The sequence below is a fragment of the Ictalurus furcatus genome, chromosome 14, assembly GCF_023375685.1.
Source record: "Ictalurus furcatus strain D&B chromosome 14, Billie_1.0, whole genome shotgun sequence".
NCBI lineage: Eukaryota > Metazoa > Chordata > Actinopteri > Siluriformes > Ictaluridae > Ictalurus > Ictalurus furcatus.
The window spans coordinates 15,981,726-16,003,890 of record NC_071268.1 but is presented as its reverse complement, the minus strand read 5'-3'; the positions used below and the strand labels follow the sequence as shown (position 1 = coordinate 16,003,890).

The 22,165-nt window shown below is 40.0% G+C and overlaps 1 protein-coding gene across 2 annotated transcripts in view; it reads right to left on the bottom strand.

Annotated features, from left to right (window-relative positions):
• Window positions 1-22,165, bottom strand: part of ldlrad3 (low density lipoprotein receptor class A domain containing 3) — a 94,301-nt gene that overhangs the window by 51,695 nt on the left and 20,441 nt on the right. For both annotated transcript variants that reach the window (XM_053640827.1, XM_053640826.1), the window contains exon 2: window positions 7,496-7,642. In XM_053640827.1, the coding sequence (XP_053496802.1) occupies window positions 7,496-7,642 (147 nt within the window). The remainder of the gene's footprint in view (window positions 1-7,495; window positions 7,643-22,165) is intronic.

Below are 22,165 nucleotides of genomic sequence, written 5' to 3'. Positions count from 1 at the left end.
CAAGTGGCGAGCTAGTTAGCTAATAAAGTGCATTACTATAGACTATAGGGAAACAATGATAAGGTTATTATCCGCTCATATGTAACCAAGTCATTGGCCAATCTTTCAGCAGTGAGACGTGTGAGATGTGTGTTCTGTACTTGTGTCTCACATTAAGACATTATGTGAGTCTGCATAGCATCTATGTGTTGTGCTAGCAGGAGTTATATGTTTTGTGTTGAACTTTTTGCTTGGTTTCATCAGTGATTACACATAACTGCGTGTTACTGATTCTGAGAAGAGCATCTCTCATCCTTCCACGTTAATTAATCGACCTAGTAGGCTTGTTTGATGTAACGATTTAATTGCCTCTACACGATACTACACTGTCACAATATCCAGTGACATTTTCTCCCATTATATTATAATACCAGACCCATCAACTTTTACAAGTTTTGCATAGGAGCACCGCAATTTATCACTAGCGTATGCTAGTACAAGTCATCACTCAAAAATACACCAAAAGAGCAGTCTTTTTCTCTCCAAAAAAACAAGAGATGAGGAAATGAACATCTGGAATGTTTAGCACAGGTGTTTTGAACTCTGCAATATTATATTCCCCCATCTGAGATGATCTCAACTGGATTTGACTCAACTCATGGTGAGCACTAACTTTGTCAAAGTAAATGGAGAATATTTCATTAATATGAAATAAAATCTTTATATTGAAAAAGAAATAAGGAGGAATGGACAATAAGCAGGATTTCAGATCTTGACAGATTTCACTATATATCTTTGAGACTTTGACTAAACAAAGACTGAATAACAACAAAGTCCATCATCCTCAGAAGCAAGCGCATATTTGAGAAAAGAATAGATACGGACCGGCACTGAGAGTGCACTGGCTCATGGAACTTGGGCCACGGCAATAATAATAATAAAGTATAAGATAAGATAATAAAGTATCTTAATTGCTCTGTGTTTTTAATTTGTTTTTGAATAATGCTTTGTTTCAAACTGAATGAACATGCTTTAATCCAACCTGCAGGTTTCACATGCAAAGCTAACTAGAGCGAGAAGCTCATTTGTATGGTAACAAGTAATGACTCTATAATTAATCTGTCATGTATGAAGGAAAAAAGAAATCTGATTTGGGGCCACTTTTACCTGCAGTCTTCAGCAGCAAAACGGTTAACTCTAGGTAGGGTTCCCAGCAGAACCTCCTTTTAAAATAAGTAGTAAATAGTTTATGCTAAACACACATGGCTCTGTTCATTTGGAAGTAACTGGTGTGGGAAGAATAAATGATAAAACTGGACTTCAACACAAAACGTCAATGACAACAGATTCAACAGTTTCAGTAGAATACAGGTTTGCTAATTCTGACAAAAAGGACATGGTGTCTTGTTCCTCAAACTCTGTAGAGGTGCACAATATCAAAATATTTTCATATTCATTACAAACATTAATGCAAACATTCTGCTTTTCCTATATCTTTAGATATTAGAAATAATTATAATTAAATAATTTGGATAATACTACTATATTAATGCAGTTCCAACAATTATCCACCCAGAAGTATGTTTTTGTCTTTTTTGTTATTGTAACATAACGTTGAGGTTATGAAGTTGTTTATATTAAGCGTAAAATAGAAATCTTTCATACTCTTACATACGTTTTATGAGCAAAAAATGATGGCAAGAACGCATACATTTATATGAATCAGTATTGGAATCCTGGAAATAAGGTAAGCGACACTAGCACAGCTGAAAGCTCCACTCCACATGCTCAGTATTGTGGTGTCTAAAAAGGGATCCGGGCCCCACCAAAATCAAACAAACTGAAGGCTGAAAGAACATTTAAATCACAGGGACATTAAGTTATAAACAGACTAAATACATTCTCTACTCCATTGCCACATTAAGCTCTGTAGCTGTATAAAGGAAATGGAAGAGCCAAAACACTGGACACACTCACACACACACACACACACACAAGTGCACTTCTCCAGATGAATCTCCGTAGATATGACAACTTTATGAGGTGATCATTTACAAGGCACTAACTAGACTCCTACATGCTAATGAAATACCAAATCCTCATAAACCAACTGGTCACCTGTGCAGCATTTTAAGTTTAATATTAATATTCATCAACCATGTCTTTGATGGCTCTCATTACAGTGTGCTCATGAGGGAAATAAGTCTTGTGAAATTTATAAATGATGAATGTACAAGTTACGATTTACAATTAATCTGTATATTTTGGGCCTAATACATCAATCTCAATACAGTGTGTTCTTGAAGAGACTGATGAAAGCCATAAGCAGAACTGATTGGGCTGATGTACGGCAGAATCGGTGAGGTTTTAAGGGTGTGTGGGCTTTGTGCTGTTTGCCTGGCTTTGAGCTCCAGGAATACTGAAAGTAATCCTTCACAGAGTTGGAGAAAGCGCCTAAGTCTTTCCTCTCCCCATGATTTAACAAATTCTTCCTCCATCCTCTGCAAGACAGTCTGACCTGATGACCCTTTATTATCCTGGTGTTACCAGAGTCAGCATTCCTGTGAGTATGTCTTAATCCTCACTAAGTCCAACAAGAGACCTCACACATTGTTAAAATAAATGCTGAGTGGAATTTAAAGCACAGCAATGGTGAAACACTGCTATTAATATTCAGCGTAAAGAATTCAGAAGCAAGATCTAATTAAACGTGGCCTTTGCAGTAGTTAGAGCAGGCTTAACAGCTCATTAGAAACCTTAATTAAGCACAACCTATTCAAAAGTTGTGATAGCGACATGGCGGTTGAAGTGCATTGCTCTGTGAGAGACCAGTATGAGCTGCAGCTTCACAGAGATCTGAAATATGTTATGTGCTGAAGGTTACAATTTGAGCTGAACTGCTGGATCGCTCCAAACTATGTGGTATTTAATTCCCACTTTTGTATTTATTGCCCAAGGCTTATGGCATTCCTGACTGCAGGAAGAAAACACAAACCAACAAATAAACAAATAGAAAACTTTGTTTGCAAGACTGAGACAATGTTTTCCATTCCTTTTTCTCTCTCATGAAGTCAGGCTGCTGGAAGTGGAGTGCAGGTCAGGGTTATTAGATGCTCTCGGGTGAACTTTCTCTCTTGCTAGTCCAAGTATAGAATGAGAAGGTGAACAGATACATGCCACATGAGCAGAGATCCACTGCTAAATTACTGTTGCTGCTGTGGAGTGTGCATGTGCATAGAAATGACTCAGTTTGAAAATCTCCAGCCTCGGTGTGAAGATGTGAAACGCATTTAACTTTAGCTGTCTACAATGCACCCATGACCTGACCAAATAAGGTCACGGGTGCATTTTGATGGCAGCAATTCGATGGCAGCAACACGTTTCAAAAAAAGTTGGGGCGGGGCAACAAAAGGCCAGAAAAGTAAGTGTTACTAAAAAGAAACAGCTGGTGGAACATTTTGCAACTAATTAGGTTAATTGGCAACAGGTCAGTAACATGATTGGGTATAAAAAGAGTATCTTAGAGAGGCACAGTCTCTTAGAAGTAAAGATGGGATGGAATCTGGATGGAAGCATATGTTGCTCTAAAACCTGTATATACCTTTCAGCATTGATGGTGCCTTTCCAGATGTGCAATTTTCCTTAGAGGTGTACTCACTTTTGTTTCCAGCGGTTTAGACATTAATGGCTGTGTGTTGAGTTACTTTGAGGGGACAGCACATTTAGACTGTTACACAAGCTGTACACTCACTACTTTACATTGTAGCAAAGTGTCATTTCTTCAGTGTTGTCACATTAAAAGATACAATCAAATATTTACAAAAATGTGAGGGGTGTACTCACTTTTGTGAGATACTGTGTGTGTGTGTATATATATATATATATATATATATATATATATATATATATATATATATATATATAAAATCATGCAAAAGGAGACCTGACCAAGTATTGAGTGCAGAAGGTCGACATTTCTGTATTATAAGTTCTTTATTCTAATATTTTGAGATACTGGATTGTTGATTTCCATGAGCTGTAAGCCATAATCATCAAGATTAAAACAAAAAAAAAGGCCTGAAATGTTTCACCTTATATGTAAAGAATCTAGAATATATGAAAGTTCCACTTTATGAATTAAATTACAGAATAAAAAATGAACCTTTCCACAATATTCAAATTTTTTGAGATGCACCTGTGCAACACACTTAACACACTTATCCAGTCTGAAGCACACTGAGTTGCCAAAATGTATAAAGAAGGAGGGCTTGTTCAAAACATAGTAAACTGACTGGTATAACTGGATGTCCCAGTGCAAAAATTTCAAGGGGGATAAAACACTATTATTATTTCACAATGCACCTTGAATTGCAGGGACCATGTACCTGATGAAATGATGTAGACTATAGTGTAAATCACAGCAAGTTTAATTCAAGGTAGAAGCCAGATGTGAAAAATAGTAAATGCTATAGCTAAACATCTGCCTCCACCAAACCCAGACTTTAAAAGCCATGCATGTATCCATGGGAGTACACTCACTGTACAAAAAAACTCTCAGATAAAAATTCAAGTAAAAACCATTGTTAAAACTAGAGGAGCCACCTTGCAAACACTCATCCTGATTCATTTAACATCTCCCTGTAGCTGTGCTCTTATACATTCCCTTTGGTAGAGTAATTTCCAAAAACAATTTCACATTAATGAGGCACAGGGGACTGAATTGGCTTTGACCTTTCCTCTTAGCTTTGCATAAATAGAGTAATTTGCGCGAGAGGCTTTTTCATCGGTCTCCGCCACTAACTGCACAGCCTTCTTATGAAGGGACAAAGAGTAGAGTCACTGACCCGACATCAGGAAGCAGCGGTTATTAACAAGCCCTAAGAGAATTTCAGTTGCTCGTCAAAAGAAAGATCAATGGATCCATTATACATAGAGCTACAGATACACCTCTTCGAATAGCAGTGCAAAACATGAAAAGCTTTTGTATCAGAGGAAAATGTGTATCTGCTTGCTAATCAGAGAGTAGATAAACATACAGGTGGAACCTAATTTCCATTTAGGACTCATTTTTGCTTTACCTGCTTCTGTCCTTTCTCTCTTCGAGTGCTTATTTTCTCTGCTCTGAGGAAGAATAGACTGCTGCTTTTGTGATTGAGTGCCTATTGTGGTTTGCATCCATGTCTGAAGCATTTACAAATGAAAAGCCTTGTTAAAAATCTGGCCACCTCTGGCTGTGCACTTGAAAGCAGAAGCTTTACAAAGCATCTGATCTCCCACAGGGCAAATGACTGGGGTAAAGAGAGACCTAGCAAGACTTACTGATCTTACCTCTGCCCCGTTCCCTACCTCTGCCCTCCCTTCAGACTGTACTTTACTTTGGAGATCATTCTGAAGTGGGTTCAGAGGAGCATTCATTCAGAATACAATGTGCACACAATTCTCTGTGGATGGAAGAAGCTAACAAGTGTGTGTTTGGAAGGGGCAGGGGGACAGGACTTTTGGTATTTTTACAACAGTAGGAGAAATTCTTCACACTTTTAATTGGAGGCTTGATGGTCAAATAAACACGCTGAAGAAAAAGCCTCAGAGTAAACCAATAAACTTTTATAGGCTTAGTTGAAATCGTAGGTGAGAATGAAATACAAAAATATCCAGTGTCAACACTTTACAAGTCTCTCTGTAAAGGGCCTCAATAAAGCTAAGACCAGCAAGGAACTTCCTTTATCTCCGGAAACAAGTATCTTGTGATGATGTGGGTAAAGGTTTAAAAAACAAAACAAAAACATTCATTCAGAATACATAGAGAGTATCTGATAAAGACGTGGTTAAGCTGGTCTTTAGCTAGCCAGGGGGTGAGGCAAGATGTGATTTCTAATTTCTTCTTGGGGAAAATGAGCAATACATGGAACAAATGAGTAAGAAAAGGGTGCTTGTAATGAATGTCTCTGCCCCACATTCCACCACCCACCAGAGGGAGCCCTCGCCCGAATACTAATCACAGACATGTGCCTCACACTTACTTCCTGTTTGCTACCATATATAAACATGCCATTTCCACTTCACACCTGTGACGTATTGTTAGTTTATCTGCGTTACCGAGCTGTTTTCCACTGCCCGCCGTCTATGCGTATGTTATTACCATTGCCTGTTTTTGGATTTACCGATTCTTTGGATTACGCATTGTTTTGTTTGCCTGGTTGGACTGTCTTTTGGTTTACCGACCTTTATCTGCTTGCACCTCGATTATATCTCACTGCCTACCCATTTGGATTGTTTGATGTGTGCTTTCAATGAACTTCCTGCAAACGGATCCTAACACTGTCTCCATGGCCAGTTCGTCACAGAATACTTCACCTACCAGCGGATCAAACAGAAGTTTACCAACTCCAGGCTGCATTCGCACACCAATGCAACATGCAAAAGGCTTACCAAGACCAGTTGTGTGACCTACGAGCTGCTAACAAGCATTTAAACCACTACATTCCCTCATCTATTGATATTTATGTTGCATAAATGAAAAAGCTAATTTTCCTTGTGGTTTTGTTCAAGTAACGGTTCCAATCACTGCTTCAAAAATGATCAGTTGTTTGCTTGTATATATATATTATATATATCAAGATGCTTTGTACAAAAATTGCATACTAAATATTTCCTTAAATTTTTACCACCAGGTTCTAAATGGTCGATTAACACAGTGAATATGATATTTTTAGATTAGGTGAGTCATACTGTGAATCTGTAACCCTACTCAGAAGATGTTACTTTGTGCCAGTGGGACCACATTTTGTCAGAACACTAAAGTGGCAGGGCAGTCTGCCACATTATACAGTGACATAGCACATAGGCAAGACACACATACTCCGCAGGCTGCTATACACAGCAATAATAAAGTGGAGAGAGAGAGAGAGAGAGAGAGAGAGAGAACAGAGACGGACTAAAAGAGGGGGAGGTGTCTGCAGGCGACAGCAGCACACCAGACTCTCCAGAGGCGTCGCCCAGTCTCAGTAAATGAGTGTTGGGGGCCAACAGGGGTTTGGTGGTTTGGCTTAGACCCACTTTACTGCTCTCCAACATCACACAGCCTGCGTCCTGCTTAATTAAAAAATAAAATAGTTCTTGAAAGAAGCAGATTGAGCAGATATGCCAGTAAGCAAACCAATGACAGTGTGGAGAATGTAGAACATGATGGGGCTTTCCAAAAAAGAGTTAGATGTCACCATGCAAAAGATATAAAATGATGCTGTACCAACATTCCAATTTTCATCTGCAAAAAAAAAAAAAAAATAGTGAGACATGAAAAGAGAAGCAAAAGGCTTGAGTAAGACAGGGAAGCCAATGAGGATCAAAGCAAACATTTTGCCTGTGGCAATCTTTGCTAGCTGTTATTACTGGTGCATAACGATCATAACATGCTTTATTCTGGCATATTCACACAGTGCTTTGCTGGCATGGAATGTGTCCCTGCTAAGCTTTTGCATGAGCTCTGGTTGTAATTAAAAAGATTCAGGTGACTTACGGCAACCCTTCTCGTCGCTCTTGTCGAAGCAGTCGGGGAAACTGTCACACTGCCAGCTTCCAGGGATACACAAGCCATTGCCACACATGAAGTTTCCTGGAATATTACATTCAGTGGTGAAGTTATTCCCAGGGAGAAGCTGGCTCTCTGAAAACAAGATATCACATTACTGTTAGTACGTAAAAAAAAAAAAAAACGCACTAGAAGTTTGGCATTTGAAGCACTTTCAGCAAATATTCACTGACCACACCTCTATTGCTTAGTTCACTTCATTGTCATTTCATACATATATATGAATATATAGTGGAACAAAATGGTTCTAGAGGATAGTGTAAAATATAATGCTTTACATAATGTCAAAAAAGTGTGAGAAAATTCAAAAACATTGTGCACAATATAATAAATACCCCAGCTAGTCAGTCCAATGCACTACAAAAAGCTCATAGGTCAACAGGAACATCCTGAGAATGTATTGGGTATTACTCTGTTCAAAATCTAAGCATAACTATGAAAAAAAATGTTCATTCATCTTCAGCAACCACTTTATCCGGGAGAGAATCGTAGTGGATCGAGAGCCTATCCTGGGAACCCTGGGATTAAGTCAGGAGTACACCCTGAATGGGACACCAGTACATTGCAGAGCCCCTTGCACGCGCACACACACACACACACACACCTTCAGACTTAAGAGAAATTTAGCATAGCCAATTCAACTACTGTGTGTTACAGACAGTTACCTGAACTCACGATCTAACCAAGGATCCTGGAGCTGTGAGGCGGCAATGCATCGCAGTGCACCATTATGCCACCCTATAAAAATCATACATATATATGATAAGTCCTAAACAGAAGCATATGACTGTGCAAAAGCTGATCTGCAAAATATGAGATTGCATCAGCACACTCCAGATGATCATCTTCTGACCTGTAGGTGAGTGTGTGTGTTTGATCAGGTACTTTACAGTTCAGATAAAAATCAATTGGGTGTTGATGGGCAGCAGTGTTATAAAGACTGACCGCCTCAGGTGAAGAAGCTCAAACATGGGCTAACAAGGTAGCACCCTAAAATGAGCCAACTGGCAGCACAATATTGACACTCATTCCACTGGGGGCTGAGCGAGAGGCCAGCCTGTAGCCTGATGAATTGACACTAATGTGCCTGGTGGAGCATGAAGACTAATGTGAATTAGTGAAGGAACTTGGGACACATTTGCTCACATGACTCTGTTCAGGCATTGCAAAGATGGGAGAAACTGAATAACGGCAAACAGATTGGCAAAATACCGAAGTATGATACAGGAGATGTGTTGAATAATAATGGTTTTTGGACTGTGTATTGTAAAATGACATTACACAATGAAAAGTGTACTGGGTTCAATTAAATTAAAACATTTTAAAGTTTGTTTAAAAATGATTTAATACTTATTTATATTAGAATATGTGATATATACATATACAGCGTAAAATGAGTACACCCCCTTTGAAAATTAACATTTCTATCTCTTTCTCAGTGAAAACCAGAACAAATAGCTGAATTCTTACAAAACTGAGTTTTATTAAACATTTGTTTTTATAAAGAACATAAAAGGTTTGTCACCAACATCATTAGGATAAGAAAATAATAAATTTTATGCAAATGAGGTGTTGCAAAATTGACTACACCCTACAACAAATTCTACCAAATCTAATATTTTGTATGGCCTCCATGATTTTTAAGAACAGCACCAACTCTTCCGGACATGGAATGAACACGTTGGTGACACACTGCCACGTCTATCTTTCTCCATTCTTGGAGAATGAGCCCTTTCAGAGCCTGGAATGCTGGACGGAGAATGATGCTCGACCTGTCTTTTCAGAACTCCCCGTAGGTTTCTATTGGGTTCAGGTCGGGTGACATACTTTTCCACTGAATCACTTTCACTCTGTTCTTTCTCAGAAATGCAGCAATGGCCTTAGATGAATGTTTTGGGTCATTATCGTGTTGAAAAATGTTGCACGGCGACCCAGGGTGTGGAGAGATGGTAGCATCTTCAGTATTTTGCAGTACGTCTGTGCATTCATGATGCCATCAATGAAGTGCAATTCCCCTACACCTGCAGCACTCATACAACCACACAGAACACCACTGCCACCGCCATGCTTTACTGTGGGTACCATGCTTTACTGTGGGTACCATGCATTGCCAGCATTGAATGGGAGGAGATTTTATAGGTTAAATACCACCCTTAATTGTCAGTTATCTTGCAGCCACCTGTGTGATGATTGATTAGACTTGTCTGCTGTTGAATTTTACCAAGTTTCATTTCTAAAACCTTCATTGGGGTGTACTCATTTTTGCACCATGGTCTTAAATCACTTTCTTAAAAAACAGTTTTGTTTTTTTGTACCGACAAATCTCATTCACAACCAATAAACCAGAGTTGCTGTAATATTTTATTGCATAGGATCCCATAGGAAGTATTAATTCTAAAGCGAGACAGATGATTTTCTGAGACATCTGTTGGGGTGTACTCATTTATGCTGAGCACTGTATGTAATATATCATGGCGTGGGAAAAGTGTTTAATTACAGAACAAGTATTGCACTTGCTATTTGTAAAGCATTTGCACATTTCCTATAGCTTTTATAAATTGCTTTTTTGTAATCCCAAAAATATTAGAATGTCTGAAACAGTATGAGGTTCTCGTGTGAAACTGGTGTCAAATAAGAGATAATGTGCATTACCTCTACATTTCCAAAAAGAAATATAACAGCAGTGTGTAAAACAGAAATGATATATTAGTGTGTTTTATTGGTGGGGGAAATGCCGCTCTTCATACTCAGTTCTTAGGATTACAAATAACATTTTATTATTGTAGAATATTACAAGGCTTGAAGCAATCATCCTATGAGTACAGAACATGCAAAAGAAGCTAGTTATAACAACAGAAACTCAGCTACTGTGTAAATCAGGACTTAATAAAATTTTACTTGAACAGACAGAACAGGGGCAAAGTCCTCATTTATACTCATCATTTATCTCTACCCTGCCTCCTAGTCCTGAACTCTGCACCGGCGTCCTCTCCTGCCCCACAGGAGCTGATGCAAGACTTTCTTATGCCATGTGCAATAAATGTGGAGAATGACATAAGGGACTAAAGTGAGGCGCAAGCTCTTTTATGTGTAGTCTTCCCTAACTATTTCTGTAATGATCCGTTTTAATTCATAGCTCACAGCCCTCGGAGTCATCTCATGACACTCCAATTGCAGCACACGTAAACATACGAGCATGCAAAAGACAGACCTGCATTAAATGAAAGGTTAGTAATCGGTGAGTTGCACTGAAAAAAAAGTGAAGCTATGCCTATGAATGTTCTGGACAAATCCCTGCAACGGTTTCATTGTAAGCCTTTAAAGTCCCCCTGAAACCAAAACTGAAAACAATTACAAAAAGTCACATTTAGAAGATATATACATTCAAAATTTAAATTCTCTCTCTACAACCAATATGGATCAACACTCTGATGACATCAATTTGCACTTCAGCTTCTGTTTAGCTTCTCTTTCTCTGTCCAATCAAATGCGCTCTAGAATCTGGTGTCCCGCTCCCAAAATTCTAAAAATACATGGTACTAACTGTCAAGTACGGCTTAACCCAGGCTGTAAAGTAAGCTAAATGCTATTGGTGATTTGAAAAGGAGGAGGAGCCGCTCAATATGTCCTGCCCTGCCTTCCTGGTTCAGTGGAAATGATGTCTACACATGGATTAACGCTGCACATTTCAAGGCACTTCACAGGGACTTGAAAGGTTGCATCAGAGGTGCTTGTAGAAGTGCCTGGAATGTTCATGGTGTTTCAGAACACTAGGGGGATTCTGGGTACCCATCATTCAAGGGTAGATGAGATGGTAAACAGATGAAAGCCTGTTTTGTTGTCTGTTTAATGAAGCCAGTGCATCAACAGTGATGAGGATGTCTACACAGTGACCTTCACTGAGGAAGATGGTATAGAACTGCACTATCTTGGAACTGTTGCAGTTTTAAAATATTGAGTCACATTTTGAAAAATATCTAAGATTGATGTTACATGGAAGCTTGTGAGAAAATAATATGCAGTTTTCACAAGTGATATGTTAATATTTCACAGTTGCAGCATTTTTCTCGCAAGTGTGAGTTACTGTAACGTTGTGCTTCCACTTGATAGGATACCCCCCTAACCAATCCACACGAACACCGCAGGTTTTCCCTATAATTTCACTACTTGTGGAACCGTTCCTGTCTTACATTGCCTGTAAGAGAAGGTTGTCCTTTGCCAGTTTCCATCCCCACCCTTCATATGTCACTATTGGCCTAACGTTACATTGACGGTGCCCATTATATTCAAACACTTCGGCTTTGTCAGGAAAGTCTGGAAGCCTGTTGGAAATGGAGCATAAACCAGCCACAAGGTCATTCAGTCTGATGTGAGATCAGCTCTGTGGTCCCTGTAATTCTGAAATTAGCATATCCATCATAAAGACATCATAAATTCCTATACAATATTATCATACAACCCTAATTCCAAAAAAGCTGGGACAGTATGGAAAATGCAAAAAAAAAAAAAAAAAAAACCAAAGCGAGTCATGAAAATGCAATTCACCCTGTACTATATTGAGAACACATTATTAACACATTATTTGATGTTTTACTTTGTGAATTTAATTAATTTTTGAAAATATACATTCATTTCAAATCTGATGACTGCAACACACTCCAGAAAAGTTGGGACAGTCGACTGTTTACCGCTATGTAACATCACCTATTCTTTTAATAACACTTGTTAAGCGTTTGGGAACTGAAGACACCAGTTGGTTAAGTTTAGCAAGCAGAATTTTGCATTATGCATTTCTTCAGCTGAAAAACTGTACAGGGCCTTCGTTGCCTTATTTTGCAATTCATAATGCGCCTCACATTCTCAATCTGAGACAGGTCGGGACTGCAGGCAGGTCATGCTAGCACCCGCACTCTCTGCTTACTGTCATGTCACAGCAAACCAGTGACTACATTTCCCATCCTGCACTGCGGCCTACAAACATGGCCGCCATGGACTACACTTCCCACACACACACACACGTTCTCCAGAATTCTAGTCACACACACCTGTTTCCAATGTCACACACACACACACACACCACAGTATATAAGAGACTGTTCAATACTAGGTCTTTGCGTAATATCGAGTTTAAATCTTTACCAAGCGGTTGTTCTTTGTTCTCGTCTCGTTTTGTTTCATGTTTATTGACCTCGTTTCTCGTTTCCCGACTTTGATTCAAGCCTTGCCCTATTTATGTCTGTTTGCTGATCGCCTGACCCATTGCATGTTTTGTCCACGCTTCTGTCTAATGATTTGGATTTGTCTGTCTGTCGCTCGTAAATAAAGTCTTTTATGGCACTTGCAATTGTCCTCAACTCCATCACGTACTGGAATGTGAAACTTACGCAACCATGCGCTTGTAATCTGGGCAGAATGTGGTTTGGTGTTGTCCTGCTCTGAATTTTGCTCCAAAATGTGTACATATCTTTCTGCATTAATGGTGCCCTCACAGATGTGCAAGTTACCCATGCCATGGGCACTGACACACCCCCATACCATGACAGATGCTGGCTTTTGGACCTGACACTGACAACACCTTGAATGTTCCTTTTCCTCTTTGGCCCGGAGAACACGACGGCTGTTTTGTCCAAAATCTATTTGAAATGTTGACTTGTCTGACCACAAAACAGGATTCCACTGTGCTACTGTCCATCTCAAATGAGACGAGCCCAGAGAAGTCGGCGGAGCTTCTGGACAGTGCTGATGTATGGCTTCAGCTTTGCAAAGTAAAGCCTTAACTTGCATCTGTGGATGTAGCGGCGAATGGTGTTTACCAAAGTATTCCCGAGCCCATGTCAGGATATCCATTACAGACTCATGATGGTTTTTAAGACAGTGACGTCTGAGGGATCGGAGATCACGTACATTCAGAAGTGGTTTTCGGCCTTGCCCTTTACACACCGAGAATTGACCGGATTCCTTGAATCTTTTAATTATAATGTCCACTGTAGAAGGTGAAATGCCCAAAATCCTACCCATTTGTCTTTGGGGAATGTTGTTCTCAAAGTGTTGGATTACTTGCTGACGCATCTGTTGGCGGATTGGAGAGCCTCGACCCATCCTTGCTCTTGAAGGACTAGGCCTTTCTTGGAGGCTCCTTATATACTGTGATCTCACCTGTTTCACATCACCTTCTTATTCCAACTTGTCACAGCGCTATTAGTCCTAAACTACCCCTGTCCCAACTTTTTTAGAACGTGCTGTATTTCAAAATAAATGTCTACCTTCAAAAAACTATGCAGTTCAAAGTACATTTACATTTATTTATTTATTCATTTAGCAGACGCTTTTATCCAAAGAGACTTACAAATGAGGAAATACAAGCAAAGCCTTGTATCAAGTGGAGAACAATACAAGTAGCGCTACCATATATGATTTCTAATTGAGTTCTAGAAAAGCAAAGTGCGCAGAGGAGAGGTGTGAGAGCCAGAGTATGTGGTTTTTCTGTGTGTGTGCTAATAATGTGGGGTTGGAATTTTAGGGGTTATTTAAATGCTCAAGGAAGAGGTGGGTCTTTAGCTGTTTTTTGAAGATAATGACAGATTCTGTGGTCCGGATTGAGGTTGGAAGTTCATTCCACCACTGAGGGACAGTTAGCGTGAAGGTTCTGGAAAGGGACCTTGAGCCACGTGAGTAGGCACTACTAATCGTCGGTTGTTAATTGATTGCAGACTGTGTGAGGGAACGTAAACCTCAAGGAGATTGTTGACATTTACAAATCACTCCTCTTCGTTTTATTAGCATTTTTCCATACTGTCCCAACTTTTGTGGAATCGGGATTGTATAATAACAAGAAAGTTCACTTTGAAAAATGTAGATATCTGACTGAAGTTTATGACGTGACTGTTTCTGTAACAAACTGCATCCAGCTACACTACAAGAACAAATGACAATAGCTCTGAAAGCATCTGCAGCCCATATGTCTACTGATGCATACACGCTCACACACAAACTACAATAAGAACTTGAAACTCGGAAAAGCACTGCGACACAAACACACTGACAATACAGAAATGTAAGTCTCTGTCTAAAGCCTTTCACAGTAATCCTTCCTTCAGGTAAAGCCTTTCTTTCGGCACTCTTTCTTTCTTCACATCAAACTCACTCTCTCGCTCTCTCTCTCTCATTCTGTCAGCACGTCTGTAAAGCTTTTTCATCACTTTCAGTAAGACAGCACAAAATAATGGTGACAGAAAATGGGCTTCTGTTCTGTTTCCTTGTGTGTGTCTGTGCGTTCCCTGTACTCCACTTTAAGCCAGCACCATTATGCTGGAAGGACTCGATGACACAGTCATTGAGGACCCTCTAATCTCAAACATCCCCTAACCCACACGACCAAAAAGGCTCCATTTCACATCATGCTCCACTACTTTCCTTTTCATCAATGCATGAGGATGAAAGGAAGTATGTGTGAGCATCGCTATCAGCACCTCAGATGGCCTGGCAGAGCTGAAGCTGACACAGCTGGGATCTGAACAGCAGGATGAGAGCAGGACTCAGCTGCTTCCTCTACTGTTACTGAAGGTTGCTGCAACACTATTCCATGACAATACATGGTGGCTTTTGTGCCAAGTGGATGCCACAGTACACTACTTTCAAAATCTCAATCATTATACTGCTCACACTACATGACCTCTATAAATCGTGACCTTTTGCTTTGTGGATGTGCACAAATGAAGTGTGCTGGATCCCCAAATCCCATTTTCTCATGAAAATAAACACGAGAGCGGTCTGTCGTGACTATGGCCATGGTTGTTATTTCGGCACTTCTGCACATTTCTCAACTTGTACGGAAATAAGAAAAAAGGAAAAGATGTGGAGGAAAGATGGAATTCTTGGTTAGGGCAGCAAGGGCTGTCTTTTCTGCAATGAGAACTGCAGGTATGCAACGAAACAGCTATTTCTATAATGTTCGCTATCAGGAATCATGTGTTTATTCTTTTTTTTTTTGCTACTCCTAATAACCATTTGGGTATGACATGCCAAATAATTTCTTACAGAAACAATTTTATTGCACTTACATTTTGCCCTCACCCTGCATTTCTATGGAATCAAATTTGTGCCCAAAGTATTGAATGCAACTTTTCAAGAAACAAACAAAAAATATACAACGAGAAAGAAAAACACTCTGAAAGTGAAAACAGTGCACTCAGTTAACATGGTCTTCAAATAAACAGCATTCTTTGTTAACAGTTTTCTAAGCTTCGTTTTCACTAATCATGGTTTATAAATGCTCTGCTGGAGTTTTCGTTTACATCTGTCAAAGTTTTTGCTTACGCTCTGCAAGGTTACGTTTGCCATTCTAGCACAAATTTCACATGTGGGCGGGTTTAATGGCGATTTACTCTCATTGGCTAGAGAGATTTGCTCCCTGACCTGGAAGTAGAGACTTCAGAGTTGTGAATTTTGGAAAGCGTTCTGGATATGGTTCTCTGTATAGTAATAGTGTTTGTATTTTGTAGTGGAAATGACTTACTTACTTAGTATATTAGCTCGTAATTAACATTTGAGGTTTGGGTAGTCTATTACGACTACCGGTCTCAGGAGCGGTATCCTCCTCATCCTCCTCCTCCTCAGCTGGACACTCGAGCTGTTGATCCAAATCTTACTAGCCAATGAGAGTAAATCGCTGTTAAGCCCACCCATACGTGAGATTTGTGCCAGAATGGCACAATCTTAATTTTTTCTGGCCTCCTCTTGTGAGAGTTTCCTTTCTGACCCTCATTTGCTTTTGCTCACCACTGTTCTTGCTACTTGTCGTAGGATGCTTACACTACAAGATTCACTGTCAAAAATATTAAATAAGCTTGAAAATACGAGCACCTGCAACAGCTCGTAGACGTGTCCCTTAACTACCCGAGATGGACGGTGCTGTTGCAAATCTCCAAAATGAGTCCGCAAGAGGGAAATCAGGGCTAAAATCGGTCATTAATAGCTGACTTTAAAAAACTTTGATCGCAGGAACATTATGTGAAATGATCAACAACTGTCTACTCTGCATATTTATCGCACTTTGTGATATTAACATTGCAATTAAATATAATGTTTGTTCTCAATCTTGAGCATCTGTCTGAAAAGACACCAAAGCATAGTCTAGACAGCCTTCAAGTGTTACACAAGCTCTAGCCTGCTGTGTCTGTGACATTTACTTACTCACTCATTTTCCAGTTTCGATATAAAGAAAAAACAAATAAAAAAACAAAAAGTGTTTGCTGTTAGATAAGAGCTGACAAACACAGCTAGTGACAGATTCAGCATGTGTCATGTAAGCTTCATAGAATTAACAAAGGAATTGATAATGATGTGTCAAGAAAAATATTGTGGCAATTAAACATTGCATTTTATACTACAGCACTGTTGAACCGTCAAATCTGACTGGGCCGAAGGTGTTGATTAATAACAGCAGCTATTACAATTGTGTAGCTGGAATTCAAATCACAGGTCACTTGTATAGTAGACACCACACATAGTCTGGTGACCCTTTCTGTAAGGAGATGCTTATTAATCTGCAGTATATAAACATTTGACTTTAACTTTACTACACTACTAACGTCCTGGTACTAGATAGTCAGGCACATAGTGTATTTACATGATGCACATTATGTACAAACAAGAACATGTATGGAATCCAGTGTGCTATTTGAGTCCACTATTTCACCTTCTTATTAAAGCTGATGATGGAAAGTGCATTTTCATATGTTGTATTTAATTATACCAGTGACGAGCTTTTTCGTTCTTTTTAAAATTTGCTTTGGGCTCATTTATGGCTGAAATCTTGGTGCATTCCTCACTCTAAGTATAAATATAATTGTAAATGATTGAGAATCTTGCTTGTCGCAGATCTCAAATCTCCCCTCGCCTACTTGATATGCCTGGCACACTGACGGGTTCTGGCTTTTCCAACATGGTGCTTGGGGTAGCACAGACACAAAAATGTTTCAGCCGGCTCATGTCCCCCCAAACGTAGGCCGTCGGATCTATGACGAGAATCGAATGTCTCGTGGTGCTCCGCTCAACCCTGTCTGTGAGTCCTGTCAGTGTGTTAACAGTAATTTAATACGAGGGATGGCAATAAAATGAGCCAGGAGCAGGATCGGGCGCCAGTGGCATGGAATGATGGGTGCTGTGCCAATTATACAGGGAAACTCTTATCTGCTTCCTGGCTACTTAGCCCAAAGCCTGTGGAGAGCCAACACAGACACACCAGCACACCTGCACCCTGCCACGCATTGATATTAGTCTCCTGCTTCTACTACTGTGCATAGTACAAGAACACACACATACATTTCTACAGCAGTGCTAACATATGCTCCCACACAGACAAATTAATGGAGAAGCGATGCTTACTTACACCACCTTCAAAGAGAGAGGAGATGACACGTGTGACAAGTGACAAATTTAGGAGATGGTGCTGTAAATATCTGTGTGCATTCTATCCTCAGTCATAGCAAGTGAGACATTTCTTTTAAATACCAGACATGCAGTGTGACATCTGAGACTGAAGTCTAGTGGCTAGAAAAAGTAATAAACAAATGTTAAACAAGTAGCATTAATATATAAGCCTTACGAGAGACAGTATAGGTAAATAAAATTGCCTATATTTGTAATAAATGGCAAATGCAAAGGAAGATTTGATGCATAATTTCTCTCTCTCGCTCTCTCTCTTAAACTATTGCCATTTTGAATGATTCAATACGATTTTTTCAGACTGAATGTACATGTTTTTTGGTACTCCTCAATACAGATACCAAAAAGAGTAACCTCCTTAGTATTAAGCAATCAGAGGTGTCATGGAATGGTGGTTTCTGGCATGTGCTTTAAGTTAGTTTAAGATATTACAGCATTTAAACGGAATCTTTAATACACGGGTGTCCAATCTTATCCGGAAAGGGTCGGTGTGGGTGCAGGTTTTCATTCCAACCAAGCAGAAGCCACACCCGAGTCTACTGAAAGCTAAGATCAATTGATTAAACAAGCAGAACCAGGTGTGGCTCCTGCTTGATTGGATTGATAAGGCTGGACACCCCTGCTTTAAGGGGGCAGTGTGACACTGGCAGTTTAGTCCAAAACAGAACAAGGTTTACAAGAAAAATACATAATGTGAAAGCTGTCATTTGAACCGGGAAAGCGCACAGCAGTACTGAACCCAAGACTACCTGTAGGAGGTGGTTTGAGTTCAGTTGCACTGGAACTGAGCCGTGATTCCCATGAATGTGAACGCAACTTGTACTCGGGTCCCCACTTGTTCAAGAAGTAAAGTAACCTGCGCATGTGTTTTTACGTGATGACGACATCATTCGTTTACACAACACGTGTACCATGAGTGGCTGGGGATTTTGTGGGACACAGAAGTGGTCCACTGATGCGCATAATATCTGCTGCACCAATAAATGTTTTTTTTTTTTTAATGGTGAGTCGCTTTGTGTGCTCCATGTGTGTTTGTGATGACGTAAGATGAACACAAATGCACCGGGGTTCTTTAGAATCAAGTGAGTCTGAAACCAGACCAATACTGCAGGGGGTGTCTGGAACAATCGCACTTGGATTTGGACCACAGCAAACGTGCCCAAGTGTGAAAACCACAGGAAGATGGTCGACCTGAGCTCGCAGGGCAGTATCAGTGAGCATGCTTGTTAAAAACTGTGTGCAAGTTACTGAATAACTGTATAAAAGACTGGGACTGAAAAATCAACATGTCTCATGAACTGACCAGAATAATGGTGGTAGCTCAGTGGTTAAGGCGTTGGACTTCTGACCACCAAGTCACAACTGTTCTCCCCTTGAGCAAGTGCCCTTAACCATCAACTGCTCAGTTGTATAAATGAGATATATGTAAGTTGCTCTGGATAAGGGTGTCTGCCAAATGCCATAAAAAAAAATAAATAAAATAAATAAATAATAAAAGCCCTGAATAGAAATATCACATTATTAGCCATGACAAGTAAAAAAAGAACAAAGCTGCCTGTCTTCGAGTTTGCCTCTCAGGGAGTTTTCCTTGCCACCATCACCTCTGGCTTGCTCATTAAGGATCTAAATCTGCATCAGGATTTCTATAAGGCTGCTTCGTGACAATGTCTATTGTTAAAAAGTCTATACAACTAAAATTTTTATTGAAATCCTAAACAAGTAGAACCAGTAAAGTATGAATTACTAATAGAAGCTCTGTGACCTGAAATGGCTAATCCAAAGCTAGGAACTGAATCCTATTGAGATTCTGTAACAGGATCTGAGAAGAACTGTTCAGGCACAGCATCCTTCAAGCTCACAGAGCTGGTGAAGTTTAGTAGGGGAGAGTGGAAGGAAAAAAGCCCAAGGCTAAACAACAGAGACGACTAATTGGTCATAAGAGGCAACTGTAAAGTCTGCATCCGAGAACCTCACGAGAGCGTAATGTAAAATATCAAAAATGTTTGCTTTATACAGCACACAAGTGTTATAATAAACAATTAGCAGATTAAAGTGAAAAAAAACAAGATACTGTAGAAATATTGGTGCAAGCAGCAATCTGCAAGGTACAAGCACCTTCCAAGCACCTTTGTACCCCTATAAATAATAACATTTGTTGATCAGACTCATGGGCGCACGGTGGCTTAGTGGTGTGAGGCACGTTCGCCTCACACCGCCAGGGTTGAAGGTTTGATTCCCGCGGCTCTATGTGTGCAGAGTTTGCATGTTCTCCCCGTGCTGTGGGGGTTTCCTCCGGGTACTCCGGTTTCCCCCCAGTTCAAAGACATGCGTGGTAGGCTGATTGGCATGTCCAAAGTGTCTGTATTGTATGAATGGGTGTGCGAATGTGTATGTGATTGTGCCTTGCGATGGATTGGCACCCTGTCCGGAGTGTACCCCGCCTTGTGCCCGATGCTCCCTGGGATAGGCTCCAGTTTCCCCGTGACCCTGAAAAGGATAAGCGGTATAGAAGATAGATGGATGGATGGATGGACGGATCGGACTCATCTGAGAGTTGTGGTTCTGAACTAAAATTGTATGAAGCACAGATATCCTTCGGTCCGAGAGCTCTAGCCTGCAACATCAGTAAAGCAGGTACAAAATGGCACAAGAGGGCCTAATCAAGATTATGTGACCACGAGTCCAAGATTAACCTTACTAGAAATCAATCACAGATTTATGATCCCTGTGATTTTAAACTTCATGGTCTAATAAACGGACAGCAAATGCTCTTTTCAGTGTGGTGTTTATTCAGCACAGGAGTGTCACAGTCCACAGTCCTACAGGGATTTGTGTGTATCCTCTTCTTACACACCACAGCCTATAAAAGCCTTGGTAATGAGCTGGTGAGCTGAATTAGATGAGGTAAATAAGGTACAGTGCTAAACTCTCAAATCTTCACTGTTAGCATCTTGGCATATTCACAATAGTGCCCTGGGATTGTACAGTATATGGGATCAAATGGAGGCAAAGAGATTCAGCTGAAATCTGAAAATCTCAATTCTCCTTGCTATCCAAGAGGTTCTGTAACCCTTTTACTGTTTAGCGTTTCCACCCACCTACGGTACAGTAATGTTGACCATGATACAAACATGGAACAGGTTGAAGTTGACTTGTGTTGCTCTGAAGTGTTTTACTCTATTGTACGAATGTGATGTTAATATTAATGTAGCGTTTTAAACCATCTGCTGTGCACAGCATGCAGTGCAGAACGTGGCCAAGGTGCCTGAAGCATGATTTCATGCTTCACGTCAATGCGAGCTAGAAGCATATACCAAACACACTCTCTTGCAGCATTTGTTTGACTCGCCATAAATTAAAACGTAACAGAACTGTTCTATTTTTGCCTGTTTCACTACACAGCCTCTGGCATAAAACAAGCATTGGTAATTGCTCAGTGGCTGAATGCAGGTTTCTAAAATGGCACGTAAGAGGACTGCTTATTCTGTGAAGCTTCTGTGAAGCTTCTGTGAATTAGCACTGTTCACGGTAGCTCAGTGGTTGGTACGTTTGCCTCACACCTCCGGGGTCGGGGGTTCGAATCCCGCCTCCTTGTGTGCATGGAGTTTGCATGTTCTCCCTGTGTTTCGGGGGTATCTTCCGGGTACTCCGGTTTCCTTCCCCATTCCAAAGACATGCGCTGTAGGCTGATTGGAATGTCCAAATTGTCCGTTGTGTGTGATTATGCCCTGCGATGGGTTGACAAGGGTTATCATGGTACCAAAATTTCAGTAGTCGGTACCAATACCAGTAAAATTCACAACACAAAAACATGCTAATTGAACAACACACTATTTTATTAATAAGTTTAAATATCGATATAAAATGTATTTTTAAAAATGCCATTCTGTATACTTCAAGTATTGCAATAATACACTCGAATTAAACTATTCTACAACATTCATAATACAACCGCTACCATCATTTTAAACTCACCTGCTTGAATAAATACTGCAGTTAGGCAGCGCTCCTCCTGAAAGCATGGTTAATCTATCCGCACATCAATTTCAGTGGCACACTTTTTTTACACACTTAACGGTAACAGCACCGAAAGTGGAAAACGAGCGTCTGAGAGAAATACATGTATTTCGCCTACTATATAGTAGGTAAGTA